At 44.0% G+C, this 18,483-nt stretch overlaps 1 protein-coding gene across 1 annotated transcript in view; it reads right to left on the bottom strand.

Moving 5' to 3' along the window:
- Positions 1-18,483, bottom strand: part of HGSNAT (heparan-alpha-glucosaminide N-acetyltransferase) — a 117,525-nt gene that overhangs the window by 49,473 nt on the left and 49,569 nt on the right. Inside the window, exons 8-11 of the mRNA XM_073543194.1 lie at positions 8,765-8,841; positions 8,442-8,472; positions 8,197-8,357; positions 6,948-7,063 (exon numbers count right to left, since the gene is read on the bottom strand). Of these exons, the coding sequence (XP_073399295.1) occupies positions 6,948-7,063; positions 8,197-8,357; positions 8,442-8,472; positions 8,765-8,841 (385 nt within the window). The remainder of the gene's footprint in view (positions 1-6,947; positions 7,064-8,196; positions 8,358-8,441; positions 8,473-8,764; positions 8,842-18,483) is intronic.

Raw genomic sequence — 18,483 nt, 5'->3', positions numbered from 1 at the left:
TTTACCTGCGGTTCCGCGGGAAAAAACCCGCAGGTGAATCTGCAGCGTGTGCACATAGCCTTAGAAAAACAAAAAAGAAGACTGCTGCAAAAATGAGCAAAAAGACATCAAAGACAGCCTTATGATGTTTTCCAGAATAGTCAGGAAATGCAGTTTATGATTTGATCAAGATTAACCCCTTCATGACCCAGCCTATTTTGACCTTAATGACCAGGCCATTTTTTGCAATTCTGACCAATGTCCCTTTATGAGGTAATAACTCAGGAACGCTTCAACGTATCATAGCGATTCCAAGAGTGTTTTTACGTGACATATTGGGCTTCATGTTAGTGGTAAATATAGGTCGATAATTTTTGCGATTATTTGTGAAAAAAATGGAAATTTGGTGAAAATTTTGAAAATTTTGCAATTTTCAAATTTTGAATTTTTATTCTGTTAAACCAGAGAGTTACGTGACACAAAATAGTTAATAAATAACATTTCCCACATGTCTACTTTACATCAGCACAATTTTGGAAACAATTTTTTTTTTTGTTAGGAAGTTATAAGGGTTAAAAGTTGACCAGCGATTTCTCATTTTTACAACAAAATTTACAAAACCATTTTTTTTTTGGGGGGAACACCTCACATTTGAAGTCCCTTTGAGGGGTCTATATGGCAGAAAATACCCTAAAGTGACACCATTCTAAAAACTGCACCCCTCAAGCTACTCAAAACTACATTCAAGAAGATTATTAACCCTTCAGGTGCTTCACAGGAACTAAAGCAACGTGGAAGGAAAAAATGGACATTTTAATTTTTCCAACAAAAATTTTCTTTTAGCATCAGTCTTTTCATTTTCAGATGGGTAACAGGATAAAATGGATCCTAAAATTTGTTGGGAAATTTCTCCTGAGTGCACTGATACCTCATATGTGGTCATAAACCACTGTTTGGGCGCACGGCAGGGCTCAGAAGGGAAGGAGCGCCATTTGACTTTTTGAATGGAAAATATGCTTGAATATTTAGCGGTTGCCATGTCGCATTTGGAGCGCCACTGTGCACCTAAACATTGGAGCTCCCCCACAAGTGACCCCATTTTGGAAACTACACCCTCCAAAGAACTTATCTAGATGCATAGTGAGCACTTTGAACCCCCAGGTGCTTCACAAATTGAGCCGTAAAAAAAAGTACTTTTTTTCACAAAAATTTTATTTAGCCTCAGTCTTTTCATTTTCACATGGGCAACAGGATAAAATGGATCCTAAAATTTGTTGGTCAATTTCTCCTGAGTACACCGATACCTCATATGTGGTCATAAACCACTGTTTGGGTGCATGGCAGGGCCCGGAAGGGAAGGAGCACCATTTGACTTTGATTGGAAAATTAGCTCCAATCGTTAGCGGACACCATGTCGCGTTTGGAGAGCCCCTGTGTGCCTAAACATTGGAGCTCCCCCACAAGTGACCACATTTTCTAAACTAGACCCCCGAAGGAACTTATCTAGATGTGTGGTGAGCACTTTGAACCCCCAAGTGCTTCACAGAAGTTTATAACGCAGAGCAGTGAAAATAAAAAAATCTTTTTTTTTGCTCAAAAATGATTTTTTAGCCCGCTATTTTTTATTTTCACAAGGCTAACAGGAGAAATTGAACCACAAAAGTTGTTGTCCAATTTGTTTTGAGTACACCGATACCCCATATGTGGGAGGGAACCACTGTTTGGGAGCATGGGAGAGCTCAGAAGGGAAGGAGCGCCATTTTGGAATGCAGACTTAGATGGAACGTTCTGCGGGCGTCATGTTGCGTTTGCAGAGCCCCTGATGTACCTAAACAGTGGAAACCCCCCACAAATGACCCCATTTTGGAAACTAGACCACCCAAGGAACTAATCTAGATGTGAGGTGAGCACTTTGAACCCCCAAGTGCTTCACAGAAGTTTATAACGCAGAGCCGTGAAAACAAAATCATTTGTTTCCCCTCAAAAATGATTTTTTAGCCCGCCATTTTTTATTTTCCCAAGGGTAACAGGATAAATTGGACCCCAAAAGTTGTCCAGTTTGTCCTGAGTAGGCTGGTACCCCATATGTGGAGGGGAACCACTGTTTAGGCGCACGGAAGGGAAGGAGCGTCATTTGACTTTTTGAATGGAAAATTAACTCCTATCGTTAGCTGACATCATGTCGTGTTTGCAGAGCCCCTGTGTGCCTAAACTTTGGAGCTCCACCATAAATTACCCCATTTTGGAAACTAGACCCCCTAAGGAACTTCTCTAGATGCATAGTGAGCACTTTGAACCTCCAGGTGCTTCACAGAAGTTTATAACGCAGAGCCGTGAAAATAAAAATATTTTTTTTTCCTCAAGAAGTGATTTTTTAGCTCGCTATTTTTTATTTTCGCAATGGTAACAGGATAAATTGGACCCCAAAAGTTGTTCAGTTTGTCCCAAGTACGCTGGTACCCCATATGTGGGGGGACCACTTTTTGGGCACACGTTGGGGTTCAGAAGGGAAGTAGTGACGTTTTGAAATGCCGACTTGATGGAATGGTCTGCGGGCGTGATGTTACGTTTGCAGAGCCCCTGATGTACCCAAACTGTGGAAACCCCCCACAAATGACCCCATTTTGGAAACTAGACCACCCAAGGAACTAATCTAGATGTGAGGTGAGCACTTTGAACCCCACAAATGGTTAGAAACCAACCCCCAAGTGCTTCACAGAAGTTTATAACGCAGAGCCGTGAAAATAAAAAAATTTTTTTTTTTTTTCCACAAAAATAATTTTAGCCCCCAATTTTTTATTTTCCGAAGGGTAACAGGAAAAATTGCACAACAACCTTGGGGGTTTAATTTCTCCTGAGTACGCCGATACCCTATATGTGGGGGTAAACCACTGTTTGGGCACAGGTTGAGGCTCGAAATGGAGGCAGCACTGTTCGACTTTTTGAACACAAAATTGGCTGGAATAAATGGTGGCGCCATGTCGCGTTTGGAGACCCCGTGATGCGCCTAAACAGTGGAAACCCCTCAATTCTATCTCCAACCCTAACCCCAACACACCCCTAGCCCTAATCCCAACCCTAATCATAACCCTAACCACAACCCTAACCCCAACACACCCCTAACCCTAATCATAACCCTAACCACAACCCTAACCCCAACACACCCCTAACACTAATCCCAACCCTAATCATAACCCCAACCACAAACCTAACCCCAACACACCCCTAACCCTAATCCCAACTCTAACCCTAACCACAAGCCTAACCGTAATCCCAACCCCAACCCACCACTAACCCTAATCCCAATCCTAATTACAACCCTAACTCCAACCCTAACCCCAGCCCTAACCCTAACGGAAAAAAAAGAAATTTTTTCTTTATTTTATTATTTGTCCCTACCTATGGGGGTGTTAAGGGGGGCGGTGATTTACTTTTTTTTTTTTATTTTGATCACTGTGAAAGTTTATCATAGTGATCAAAATAAATCTTTGAATCTGCAGCTTTGCAGATTCGATGCACTGCTCATGCGCCCGCCATTTTCCAAGATGGCGGCGCCCATGATCCTGGATGGCGGGACACCCAGAGGGAGTTTGGAGGCACCGTGGAGGGTGATAGAGGGTGGGAACGGAGGGAAGGCGGGGGGAGCAGATTATGACGGCGGCTGCCGATCGGTGCAGTCAGATGGAGATGGTGGCGGCAGCTGATCGGTGCCGTCAGTCGGTATGGGGGGGGGGGGGGGGGGGTCGGGTCTCAGTCTCCAGCCATGTCCGATGCTATTTCAGCATCGGCCATGGCTGGATTGTAATATTTCACCAATGAAATTTGGTGAAATATTACAATCGCTCTGATTGGCTGTTAAAAGTGAAAGTGCCAAACAGAGCAATCGTAGGCACGTGGGGGATAAGCCACGCCCCCTGGGGTTAACTATGAAGGGTCCTCTGTTTGCGGGTCAGGCGACCTTTCAGTGACCCCGGTCACCCGACCAGCAGGGGGGCAATCAATTCATGACGCCACATAGGCGTCATGGGTCGTATTGGCACGACTTTTCATTACGCCTATGTGACGTCAGAGGTCGGGAAGGGGTTAAATGTCCTCAATGCTGAGAAATACAGGCTCCAAAATTATTTCGCAGAAGTACTGTATATACTCCTGTATAAGTTGACCAATGTATAAGCCACCCCCCCTAATTTTGCCACAAAAAACTGGGAAAACTTAGGGACTCGTGTATAAGCCTAGGGTGGAAAATGCAGCAGCTACTGGTATATTTCAAAAATAAAAATACATACCAATAAAAGTAAAATTTGAGACATCAGTAGGTTAAATGTTTTTAAATATCCATATTGAATCAGGAGCCCCATATAATGCTCCATACAAAATACATCCCATATAATGCTGCACAAAGATTAATAATGGCCCCATAAGATGCTCCATAGATTATGCCCCATATGCTGCCCCATAAGATGCTCCATAGATTATGCCCCCATATGACGCTCCATAGATTATGCCCCATATGCTGCCCCAAAAGATGCTCCATAGATTATGCCCCCATATGCTGCTGCTGTAGCAAATAAAACAAGAAAAAAAAAAAAAAAAAAAAAAAAGACACTTACCTCTCCATCGCTGGTGGACAGGTGCCGATGTCGCCGCTGGCTCAGGACCCAGCACCTGCGATATTCACCTGTCCCGCTGCTCGCCGCTGTCTGCCGGGTCTCTGCAGTGACGTTCTGCAGAGGGCGCACACTAAGTCACCGCGCCCTCTGCTGTCTGAACGTCACTGACAGAGGGGACCTGGTAGACAGCGGCGAGCAGCGATGGACCCAGGACAGGTGAATATCGCTATATACTTATCCCCTCCTACGGTCTCTGCAGTCCCTCTTTTCCACGGTCTCCCTTCGTTCCTTCAGCGGTCACGTGGTACCGCTCATTAAAGCTATGAATATGCGCATACTCATGGATTTAATGAGCGGTACTACGTGACCGCTGAAGGAAGGAAGGGAGACCTTGGGACGAGCAGGAGGGATGCAGAGACATCGGGGGGGGGGGGGGGGGTATCAGTATGATCTGACACCCCCGCTCCCCCTCACGTATATGACTCCCATATAAGCCGAGAGGGGGAATTTCAGCCCCAAAAAATGGGCTGAAAATCTCAGGTTATATGAGAGTATATACGGTAAATTAACAAACATACAGCCAGTGTAATCAAGAACTATTTTTTTATTTTTAAAAAAGGACAAGGATTTTGTGAAGAGAAAGGAGGATCAATGCAAGCTTACATCCACAGAATATATGTGGTAAATTCCCCAAAATGTTTGGAACAACCTCCCTGCTTAGTTCCTTCAAAAAACTGAAAGCATGCCATGGCCATGCAGATTTGATGCTGTCTTGAAGCCAAATCGGTGGTCACACCAAATACTGATTTGATTTAGATTTATTTTTTATTCACTTTTTTTTTTAAGTAACAAAATGCAAAGTGTTAATACTTAATAGGTTATTTCATTAAAAAAAAAAAAAAAATATATGATCTTACTTTGCAGCATATACACAGTGCTAAGCATAATTTAGTACACCCCCTTGCAGAGATTTCAGTCAATATCTCACTGAGCACGAGAACAATTTCCAAAATTACCGAGTTTCCTAGAGCAATTTTTTAACCCATGGCATGAAAGGATAATATAACTCATTACAAAATTTTCAGTTTTACTGAAATATTTGATGCAATAATGAATACACCCTATATCTAGTACCTATAACGCTGTGGGCGTCACTCTGTCCGAAGATTTTATAGACTGCGCAAGCGCGACGCGCCTGCGCAGTCTGGCTCCAGACAGAGTGACGCATCCCCCCAGGAGATCGCGGTATGCGAAAGCACTGAACGCATACCGCGATCTCCGCAACATCTTAATGATCCGGTGTTGCTGGTGCCGCGAGGTCTTGCGTCTCGATGTGATGTCAGGAGAGGGTGGGTTGTGGCGCCGGAATCTGCGCATGAACAGTCCAAGCTTACCACCGCCATTTTGTAGAAAAATGAAGAAAATGGTGCCGGAAACAGAGGACTGCGCAGGCGCTGAGTCCGGCACCACATCACGCCCTCTCCTGACATCACGGCAAGACCCTGCATCAATCCCCGATCATTTCGTTGATGGTGCGTGATGTCGGGAGAGGGCGTGTTGTGGTGCCGGCGCAGTCCTCACTTTCTGCCGCCATGTTGTAGAAGACTACAGTGTGTCTTCAAGAAAATGGTGCCGGAAAGCAAGGGTCCGGCACCACAACACGCCCTCTCCATGGGGGGGGGGGGACCATGCATACCAGGATTGGGGGGTGAAGGGTACCATGCATACCAGGATTGGGGGGTGTGAGGGGTACCATGCATTCCAGGATTGGGGGGGGGTGAGGGGACCATGCATTCCAGGATAGGTGGGGTGAGGGGACCATGCATACCAGGATTTGGGGGTGAGTGGACCATGCATTCCAGGACTGGGGGGGGGGGGGGGGGAATGAGGGGGACCATGCATTCCAGGATAGGGATGAGGGGTGCCATACATACCAGGATAGGGATGAGGAGTACCATGCATAGCAGGATCGTGATGAGGGGTGCCATACATACCAGAATAGGAGGGGGACAGCACATACCAAGATGGGAGACCATTACCAATAAAAATGCTCGCCACCCGGGCGTAGAACGGGTTCATAGCTAGTCTTGTATGATCGTCATGATTTTTAAACACAGCACCAAGTCCCCTAGACATGAAATGAACAAGTTGGTGATATTGAAACATTTTTTTCCCCTTTCTTCAAGAACGACCTCTTTTAGAGGCTGGATGGAGTGTGATATTAAATTTGTCTCTTCATAATTCTTGTTTGCAATCAATTGCCCACATTTGGAAGTATTTTGTAGTATTGTTTACCAAAGAAAATATTGATTCTGAAATAAATATTTTTTTTTCCTTGTACACATGCAGTTTCTTTACCTGGGGCATGGACTCTGGTAAAGGCTTTGTAAACAGTAGTTCTAGAACAGAAACCACAAGATATGCAAGACTAAGCCGCTGAAGTACACCCATAATTCGGATATCACTCCAGGATACTGCAAGGAAGGATATATACTGCAATTAATAAATATTTCATATAAAGATATTGCAAAAGTAAGCAAGGCCTATATTCATGCACTTGTTTCACAGTATGCATAGAAAAGCATCAGTCACTCCAAAAGCAAAGAAAATTTTGAATTTTAGTGCAATCCAGAAAATCCAACACTGTGCATATAATTGTGACGTTTCAGTCTATCAGACTTGATTGCATTAGCATTGTGCTTTGTGCTAATTGCAACTCCTCCCACTCTGGCCACTTTGTGCGTTGGATTTTCTGGATTGTACCAAGATTTTCTTTGATTTTAGAGTGACAGATTCTTTTCTGCACATATTACAAGAATGGACCTTATAAAGAGCACCAGTCGGATTCTGGAGTGCCGTATTTCTCAGTACTTTACCTTGTTTTACACTGGGCACCTCTGTGCCCACATGGAGCATGAACTGTTATAGTGGGCTTTAAGATATACAGCCTGCTTTGGCCACTCCATATCCAACCAGCTTCATTTCTGCAGCGCTCCTCCCCTTTGCAGAGACAACACTGGCCTTGCTAGCCGCCTTGGAGAGTGCACAGGTCAGCCCGGCAACACAGCCATGCTGCTGATTGGAACTACCAATCTTCAGGAGCAAGCAAAGTAGGAAGCCAGGAGGCAGGGGAGAGGTGCAATCCTGAAAACTCATTAGTGAAAATGCCTTTAAAGGGAATCTGTCACCCTTTTTTCGAGTATGAGCTGCCAGCTCCGCCATCAGGGGCTTATCTACAGCATTACAGAATGCTGTAGATAAGCCCCTGATGACGGTGCCAGAAACTTTCGAAAAAAGGGTGACAGATTCCCTTTAAAGCCTGCAGCGCACATCTAGGACACAGATTAAGATGAAAGCTCATAATGACCCCTTAAAGGGGTTGTCCCACAAAGTACATTTTAAAATCAACAGATCTTAAAAGAACAAGAAGTTCCACAAATGTATATGTTAAAAAAGAAAATGTTCCAGTGATAATCCTTTAAATATGTCCCTGCTATGTACTGATGTCCAGTGTAATGGCTGTGTCTGGAACATGGTCTGCACATACCATACTGTTTCACTCCCCCCCACCCCTCTTCTTAAAAAGTAACTAAAATAAATCTCTTACATGGTCCACGACAGTAATTTTCATTGATCACAAACAATCCAATGAGGAAAAGCTGAACGCTTCTCCAAAGGACTTTCCAAAACAGTTTCCATCTGGAGTTTCCTTTACGCAGCATAGAATTCAGGGACAAATGGATAGAGGTTCCCATAATGAACACAAACCTAAAATAAAGACCAGATCTCATACAGAAATACGGTACAGTCCAAGCACACAATGAATAAGATGCATACAAGACAATTGCTTACCATGGAAAAACCAGATCAGCAATTGTGAGACCTGTAATTAAAAAACAGAATTGCATAAAGTTCTTATAAAAGTAAAGTCAGCGCACTAGATTTATGCATTTTATTGCTTAGTGGACTATAAAAGTGCTCTTACATTTATTAAAAAAAAAAAATCAACCAGCCCCATTTCCATAAAATCAGCACACTGAATTTTACTGAAACGTTGTTTCAATCATATATTCATAACACTATGTAGACTTGAACATAGGCACTTATTTTGATAAAGAATAGAGAAAAGGACATTTTCTAAAAATCATATCATCTAATAATCCAAGGAAGCTTACCATTCCAGCTCTGATGTTTGAAGAACCAGTAGCCTCCTCCCCCATAGTTTACAAACACCATGATTATAAGAGAAAGCCTAAGACCAGAGGGAAAAAAAAACAAAAAACAAAAAAAAACACACAATTTCATTCTTTTATAACACTTTTAATTAGTTCAAATACATTAGGAAATAAAAGTAACCCAAGAGTACAGGCTGCCTTTACATTCAGTTATGCCCTACCAAAAATCACTACTTGTATGATACTAGAACGTCCAGCTCGGATTACTGACCATGTAGCTGCAATGGATAGCATTTAAAGCACAACCGTCAGCAGGATTTTGTTAAATAAACTACAGGCATTGTCATATTGTTGCTGTTAAACTGATTAAAATGATTCCTGGGGTGAAGAATCCATCTTGTGGTTCTTGTGTATTCCATGTTAGATGTTTTCAGTTAATGAAATGCATGTGCTCCGGGATCAGCCTGTAGGTAGAGTCTTATCTTCCTGCTCTAAGCCAGAGAAAGCAAGGAAAGACCTGCCCACAGGCAGCAATTGCAATGTTTAGTAGCCAAGGCTCTGGATACTGAGTATACAGAGCAGCTCCAATGGGAAATTATGACAGGAAAAATGAGGGACTGTCTGATAATATTACATATACTCCCAGTACTACCCCTAAAGATATGGACACAACATTCACATTAGGAGGATCTCAAACCAGGAATAAAAGAAAGAAGCTGGCAAGTGGCATAAAGAGAAATGGTGAAACTAAAATGGACTTACACTCATCTGAGACAAATTTTGCTGCAGAAGACATATCCCCCAATTTGCCCCCCTCTAGACAAAGGCCTAGAATGGAGCATACAACTCTTTATAGGCCTACTATTTTTGATAGGCCGGCTTCACATTTGCGAATGGCAGAGCTGCAGACTTCCTCTGTGAAGCTCCGCCCACTGCCACACCTCCGTTAAGCTCCACCTACGTCTGCATGCGGTCTGCATACCCATCTTGAACATTGGGTACGCAGGCTGTGTGGATGTATGCGGATGCCTCCGCATGCGTCATTTTGACGATGCGGTGACCTGCATCGAACGCAACATGTTGCAATTTGTTGTGGTTGCTGCATCGTCAAAACGACACATGCAGAGGCATCCACATACATCCACGTGGCCTGCGTACCCAATGTTCAAGATAGGTATTCAGGCCGCATGCATACATAGGCGGAGCTGAATGGAGGAGGTGCGGCAGTGGGCGGAGCTTCACGGAGGAAGTCCGCAGCTCTGCCATCCGCAAATCTGAATTTAGCCTTAATCTTTATCCATCTGAAAAATACTTGCTAGACCTCCTTGCTTCCTCCAATCAACAGAACATAAAATGGGATCAATGGACTCCAAAGCCTAAATACAACACTGAAAGATATCAGAAAATCAACACCAAATTAAAAAAAAAAAAAAAAAAGTTAAATCCATATCTGAAACAATCCACTTTGGAATAAGGATCACTCTTTGCTTAAAAGCGAAGTTAAAAATAGTAAAATTAAAACTTACAGATTTAGAGGTTGGCAACAGGCAGAACAATTTAACATTTTAGGGGAATACCCGAGAATGGTTCCCCATCAGAACTGGTTCCATATATTAAAAAGTAATACATAAAACACTCCCATCAGTTACTAATGCAGAACTGACAATAGACAGAGCCCATAGGCTGCCAAAAACTAGTTTTCTACCAAGAGACACTCCGAGAGAAGGGATTGCAAGAATACATCACTTCCAGATTAAGGACCACCTTCTGGACTACCCAAGGGAAAAGGAAATAAAAAAAAAAAAAAAAAACACACAAACACCACAACAACACACACACACAACACACACACACACACACACACACACACACACACACACACACACACACACACACACCCACCCCCTTTACCTCTTCCTTGCCAGTCAGAAATATTTCTGGGCTTCTCTAAAAGACACCCTAAGTGCTAGGAAATCCTTTGCTGGCATAACTAGCATCTCAAGAGCTAGCGCAATTTCATAGTAATGGGATTTTCCTACAAGACTCAGTCTTCTTAAACAGAAAATCCAATCTAGACAAAGGGAACATTTTAAAATGCCATACGGTCTCCGAGCAGAGTCATAATCCAGAATAAGGAAGAAAGAAGACCCTTCAGAGTAAATTCATTAGAAGGTCTAACCACAAGTGGAAACGTAACAGTTTTATTGTGCACATTTAGAATTTCTTATTCTCTACGTTTTAGCTTTTTTTTTCCTCAATGTCATAATTCCCAGACTTCGTGCAGTGCTTGCCACACTTTTATTCTCCACATTTTTCAGGTACTTGGGAACTCAAGATATTTAGTTCCCAACTTCTTCCACAAATCTGCGTTTAGGCGCATGCGTTTTAACCAGTCTCTAGCCATGTTAACTCTTAAAACGCATGCGATTTCAAATGCAGGCGTGCGCATTTCCATGCACACGCCCGTGTTCCCATAGACTGTAATGTGTTATTTTGGCGCAATCCGTGCACAAGCTTTTTTTTTTTTTTAATGCCATTGGAAGGACCCAGAAATGCAACAGGTTGCGTCTGGCGTGCCTAGGCGCACTACAAAAAAACGCATGCGCACGAAAACGCATACGAACGCATGCAAACACTAGACCATGCGCCCATGTTAAACATAGGGGCGCATGGACGCGCACGATGCACTGCGCTAAAAACGCTAATGTGAAAGTAGCCTTAGAGATGGAGGATTATCCGAAACTTATGAATTGTATCAAACTTTAGTCATTTTATTATGTGGATAATAACGATTAAGCTCATAAGTAATGAAAATCAAAAGGTCATTTCCATTAAGAAAGATGAAATCAGCTATGTACACCCGAAAGATATAGCGGAACAATTTGCTACATTTTATTCTTTCCTATACAATAGGAAGCAAGATAAAGAAACTAACCAACCAAAAATTAAAGCAATCAATTCCTTTCAAAAGTTAAACTGCCACAATTAAACTCACAAGTTAAATTATTAAATTCCCCTTTCTCTACTAATGAAACGGATATTGCCATCAAGAAATTGCAGGGAAATAAATCCCGTGGACATTTTTGGATACTCCATGAATATTATAAATTGTTTAGACATAATCTTCCCTAACTTCTATGTTTAATCAAGCCTATTCCCAAAGAAATCCCCAATAGCCACCATTGTTTACCTAAAGCAAATAGTAATTCTGAGGAGATGTCAAACTACAGGACGATATCTCTTCTAAAACAGACATAAAATATACACTCACGCGTATACTAATTCATTCTGATCAAGTCGAGTTCATTAAGGGAAGACAAGCCTCAGATGCCACAAGAAGAGATTTACCGTATATACTCGTGTATTAGCCGAGATTTTCAGCACTTTTTTTGTGCTGAAAATGCCCCCTTGGCTAATACACGAGTCATTGTGCAGAAATCAGCAGGGGAGGGGAAGCAGCAGCAGGAGCCAGTGGCTGGGACATCATACTCACCGTCCTCGTGCCATCGCTGAACGTCCCTGCATCCTCAGTTGTCCCAGGGCTGGCAGCTTCTTCCTCCATTGAGCCTTCACGTGGTACTGCTCATTAAGGTAATGAATATGGACGCAACTCCATTCCCCTAGGCGTGGCGGCATACTCATTACCTTAATGAGCAGTACCACGTGACCACTTAACACAGGAAGAAGTCTCCAGCCCTGGGACAACGGAGGATGCAGGGACGTTCAGTGATGGCACGAGGAGGGCTAGTATGATGGAGCAGGACGTGGGGGTGGGGGTGGCTGAGCCATACATAGAAGGATGGGACGGGGGAGCCGAGTCATGCTTTCTGGGAAGGGGGAGAGCCACACAGAGCAGGACAGGGACAAGGGGACAATGCATACCCGGCTTATACTCGAGTCAATAAACTTACCCAGTTTTCCGTGGCAAAATTAGGGGCCTCGGCCTACATATAAATTTGCTTGCATATGTGGAAAAACAAAAAATCCCTATACCTTCCATGCTACAATCTGTAGGCGCCGAAAAGGCATTTGATCGCATCAACTAGGATTTCATGATCGCCATTTTAAACAAATTTGAATTTAAAGGCTAAATTCTTTAATCTATTACTGTCCTTTATTCATGCCCTTTAGCAAAGATTCAAGCTAACAGTTTACTCTCTAAAACTTTTACTATTAGTAACAGTACATGTCAAGGATGTCCATTATCTCCACTCTTTTCATCTCATAATGGAACCCTTTGCCGATATCACCAGAACCACTGACCTCAAAAGGGAATCCCACCTAAACTAATTTTATGTTGTCTTAAATTATTTGTGGATGACATGTTAATTTTCCAATACTGACCCAATAAACGCATTAAGAGCCATTACCCAAAATATCCAAGAGTTTCAGAGGTCTCCCATTATAAAATAAATGCCAAAAAAAAATTCAAAAAAATAATTCTTAGCTTCTCAATTTAAAAAATGTAAAGGGAGGTTCCTATTCATGTGAGAAGTGTCATATTCCATATTTAGGAATAAAAATCACTAACCCTTAACACAAAATCCTAGATGAGAACTTAAACATAGTGCAAAAGCAAATCCAAATAAGCATTGGCAACTTTGATAAATTAACACTTTGTGGCTGGGTAGGATTATTCCCTATAAAATTATACTACCTAAATTACAGTATATTTTCAGATCAATTCCGATTCAAGTCCCAGAAATGTGGATTAAATCCCTTCATCAACAATTGTCAAAGTACAAGTGCTTCTCCCTACATTAGAATATCAAAAAGATGGAAATTTCATTCTCCAGCAGGACTTGGCACCTGTCCACACTGCCAAAAGTACCAATACCTGGTTTAAAAAAAAAAAACAAAAACAAAAAACACCATCACTGTGCTTGATTGGCCAGCAAATTCACCTGACCTTAACCACATAGAGGAACTATGAGGTACTGTCAAGAGGGAGATGAGATACACCAGACCCAACAATGCAGATGAACTGAAGGCTGCTATCAAAGCAACCTGGGCTTCCATAACACCTCAGCAGTGCCACAGGCTGATCGCCTCCATGCCACACCGCATTGTTGCAGTAATTGATGCAAAAGGAGCCCCGACCAAGTATTGAGTGCATTTACTGAACATACATTTCAGTAGGCCAACATTTCAGATTTTGAAATAATTTTTCAAGCTGGTGTTATAAAGTATTCTAATTTACTGAGATAATGACTTTTGGCGTAGGAGAGGTGTTCGTCCCATCTCTGGCTCAACCGCTTCCAGCACGTCCAGTGGATTCAGCGAGTAGTACCTGGGTACTTTTGAATTCTTTCTGGTTGCGAACAGGTCTATCCGGGGAGTCTCCCAGCGATGACACAAGTACAGGAATACCTCCTGGTTCAGCTCCCACTCGGTTGGGCAGATTCTCCGCCTGCTCAGGTAATCCGCCACGACGTTTTGGGAACCTTCGAAATGCACTGCAGTTACGGAAAGGACTGTCCTCTGCCCAGGAAAATATTCTGCCAGGTCCTGTAGTGCCCGATGTCTGAGACCTCCCTGGTGCCACAGGAACTAAACTGTTATGTTGTCTGATAGTACGGTATCCTCACATGCCGATTCCTCAGCCATGCCTGGTTTTGTCTTAGGGAATCCCATGCTGCATACAGCTCCCTGTAATTGGAAGATCTGCGGCTGATATCTTCCGGCCATTTGCCTTTGAAGATTCTCCCTTCTAAGTGGGCTCCCCATCCCCACATGCTGGCGTCCATGGTAACCCCCACACATGGAGAGGTGGTCCATAGTACGTCCACCTGCAGGTTCCTGAGCTGAGTCCACCAGAGTATTGATCTTCTCACTGCCGGGGATAACTACATTGTCTTGTCTAGTGAGGCTTGTCGCCGATCCCATACGGACAGGATGTCTCTATGTAAGGGCCTTGAGTGGAACTGTGCCCATCTGGCGCAGGGGATGCAAGCCATCATTAGACCCAGCACCTTCATAGCCGATCTTATGGTGGAGCGGTTTCAGAAGTTCGCAGACTCTGCTCTGCACTGTCGCCTGTTACTCTGTTGGTAAAAAGAATGTTCTGCAGCCGGAGTGGAGTAGAACCCCTAGGAAGACCTTTCTGGTTTCTGGTATTAAATCTGACTTCTGTCGGTTTATAGACCAGCCAAGAAATTCCAATACTGAAATGGTCCGATCTCTGTGTTGGGCCAATGTTTCCGCCAACCTTGCTACCAAGAGAAAATCATCCAGGTATGGTATAATTACAATTCTCTGGTTTCTTAGGTAGGCCACTGCCTGGGATATCAGCTTTGTAAAAACTCGGGGAGCCGAGGCCAGGCCAAAGTCGAGGCACTGGAACTGGAAGGTTCGGTTTGCTTTACTGCGAACCTCAAAAACTCCTGGGATGCCAGATGGACAGGATAGGCACTCTTCAGGTCGAGAGTGCACATCACTGAGTCCCTGTCTATGAGATGGACTGTTGACCTTATCGAATCCATCCTGAACCTCTTGTACCTGACCCAAAGTTTTAGAGGCTTTACATTTGATTGTACAGACCTCAGCTGATGGTTTTATGATGGAGAACAGGGAGGAGTAGTGACCCTTGCCCACCGTAGAATAATGAAATGCGTAGGCGCTGGACCTCTCAAGGCACCTGCGCACTGCAGGACTCTGCTCTGCCCGGTAGAGCAGTGCGCCTGCGCTGGAGCCACGACAGGAAGGAAAGAAGAGGACCGCATCGTATGAACATGGGAGGCGCCAGACCGGACGACAACACCCATCGGACCGGACCGCCCCCCCGGTGAGTATAATCTAAATCTGTTTCTTATCTTTCAGGTTACATCGGGGGCTTATCTACAGCATTACAGAATGCTGTAGATAAACCCCTGATGTCGGTGCCTGCAGCTCATTCAAAAAAAGGGGTGACAGATTCCCTTTAAACTGGTAGCCTTGGTTCACGTGAAGTTGACTCCAGGTAGGACTGGCTACTAGTGATGAGCGAGTGTACTTGTTGCTCGGGTTTCCCCGAGCTTGCTAGAGTGATCTCCGAGTATTTTGGTGTGCTCGCAGATTTAGTTTGTCGCCTCAGCTGCATGATTTATGGCTGCTGGCCAGCCTGAATACAAGTGGGAATTCCCTAACAAACAGGCTTTCCTCATATGTATACAGGCTGGCTAGCAGCTGTAAATCATGCAGCTGCATCGACAAACTAAATCTCCGAGCACGCTAAAATACTCGGAGGCCACTCGAGCATGCTCGGGGAAACCCAAGCAACGAGTATACTCGCGCATCACTACTGGCTGCACCTACGCTCTGATCATCGTTGATCATTACTCAAAGTTCTTGGTAGTTGTGCCTGTCAAAGACCCAACAGCGAAGACAGCAGCCAAGGCCATTTCAACTACACTTTTGTCGACTGCGGTTACCCTGAACAAGTGCTCACCGACCAAGGTCCAGCCTTTGAGGCAGAAGGGTTCCAGGAGTTCTGCAACATGTACGGCTGCAAGAAAAATCAGGACAATGCCGTACCATCCACAGACAAATGGCATGTGTGAGAAGATGAACCAGCTGGTAATTGACATAATGAAGACCTTACTTCTTGAAGAACGAAACCAGTGGCCAGAGAAGTTCACAGATCTATATAATCATATACCGAAACACAAACAAAAAGCACAGAATGACAAGTGTGCCAAAATACCTTGCAATAAGACATATAACAGTAATCAGCAAGTGCTGATAAAAGGTAATAACAAACACAGGGTATTTAGTCGATACTTTTTTTGCAAAAAAACGTATGCCAAGCTGCTTCACCAACGGCAAGGTAACCCTTATTGAAGCAGTCCCTATCTAATACCTGAACATATGAACAGTGTCTAAATGAGCAGGATTAAGACAGGCGCTTTCTGGTATGGGCACGTGGTGCACAACAGCTCCTTATGTGCATGTCACGCAAGAGAGGGGTGGGGTCTCTCAAATCATGCATAAGCACGAAAAAAACTGGATTAGAAACACACATGTGACATGCACAATGTGAACAAGTCTGTTGGACCATGTTCACACCACCCTGACTGAAACACAAAACAAAAAGCACAGAATGACAAATGTGCCAAAATACCTTGCAATAAAACATATAACAGTAATCAGCAAGTGCTGATAAAAGGTAATAAACTCGCTCATCACTACTGGCTGCACTTACGCTCTGATCATCGTTGATCATTACTCAAGGTTCTTGGTAGTTGTGCCTGTCAAAGCCCCAACAGCGAAGACAGCAGCCAAGGCCATTTCATCTACACTTTTGTCGACCGCACGGTTACCCTGAACAAGTGCTCACCGACCAAGGTCCAGCCTTTGAGGCAGAAGGGTTCCAGGAGTTCTGCAACATGTACGGTTGCAAGAAAATCAGGACGACGCCGTACCATCCACAGACAAATGGCATGTGTGAGATGAACCAGCTGGTAATTGACATAATGAAGACCTTACTTCTGGAAGAACGAAACCAGTGGCCAGAGAAGTTCACAGATCTATATAATCATATACCGGTAGACTCCACCAATTGCACTCCGGCCTACCTGATGAAGGCAAGACCTGGCAAGTTACCCACCGATTTGGACATGTGAGTCTTAAGACCCGAGATGACATCACCAGATGCAGACTAGGATATGGAGCGGCAGCAACAATAACGCAAAGTGCAAGAATGCGTAGCCAAAAGTTTGTCCCAGGCAAGACAGAGGCAGTAAAGGAATTACAATCAACACACCCCTGCAGTTCCCTTGACACCAGGAGAACAAGTACTCAAAAGAAAGACGAGTTCACAAACTAGATGACCAGTGGGAGGCTTAGCCAAACACAGTTATACCTTCAGACTTTAATAACACCAAGGTATGCCTCATCAGCAAGGATGGAGGAGAAACCTCAGAGGCAGTCTCAAGAGATCTAAAAGTGTGCCCTGATCAACTGATGAAAGACAAAAGAAGTCAAAGACACCCCATGGCACACAGTAGAGGTGGAAGAGAAGATCCATACTATCCTTGGAGAATTTCCTCCGTCGTGGACACAAGTGAATCAGGCTAGCGTAATACCAGTCCTAACCTTTCACCAGCCTATTGCACCGGATGAAGCAGAGACTCTTAATGAAACGGCTCCAGTAACAGATGCCACATCTGCAGTGGAATGCGGAAATCTGCCCGTCTCATGGTGAGTCAGAGTCAGGAGAATGCAATCCAGAATACCAATACTACATAGGTCCACTTATAGTGTAGTGACTAATGCACTCGCTGCACCAGCGGTAGACACTAGAGAACAGGTCAGGTCATCGGAGATACCAGTATTGTGTAGATCCACTCGAAGTACCAGAGGTCAGATCCCTGTCTGTTATAGAGAATACATAATGTAAATAAGTTAATAAGAATGTATAGACGTAAACGTTAAGCATGAGAGCCTACAGAGACTTCAGGGCCCTTTACACATAGCGATATCTCTAGCAATATCGCCAAAGCGTTACCGATTTTGTGACGCAGCAGCGATATCACTAGTGATATCGCTACATGTGATACTCCCCTCCGACTGGCTGCCCCGCTGGTTATCGCTGATCGAGCGAGATCGGCCTGGTCCATTTCTCGACGTCGGCTTCCTGCTGGCGCCGACGAGCGAGCCATGGACGCGGGCGGAAGAAGACATCATCGCCGCGTCTGACAGGTAAGTATCGACCGCTGCTGCATCGCTAGTGAGATCCGCCT

Source organism: Dendrobates tinctorius, unplaced genomic scaffold, assembly GCF_039654945.1.
Source record: "Dendrobates tinctorius isolate UK_male_01 unplaced genomic scaffold, ASM3965494v1 ptg000011l, whole genome shotgun sequence".
In the NCBI taxonomy this organism is placed as follows: domain Eukaryota; kingdom Metazoa; phylum Chordata; class Amphibia; order Anura; family Dendrobatidae; genus Dendrobates; species Dendrobates tinctorius.
Note: the sequence above shows the minus strand (reverse complement) of the source record. Positions and strands in the feature narration are given on the sequence as shown.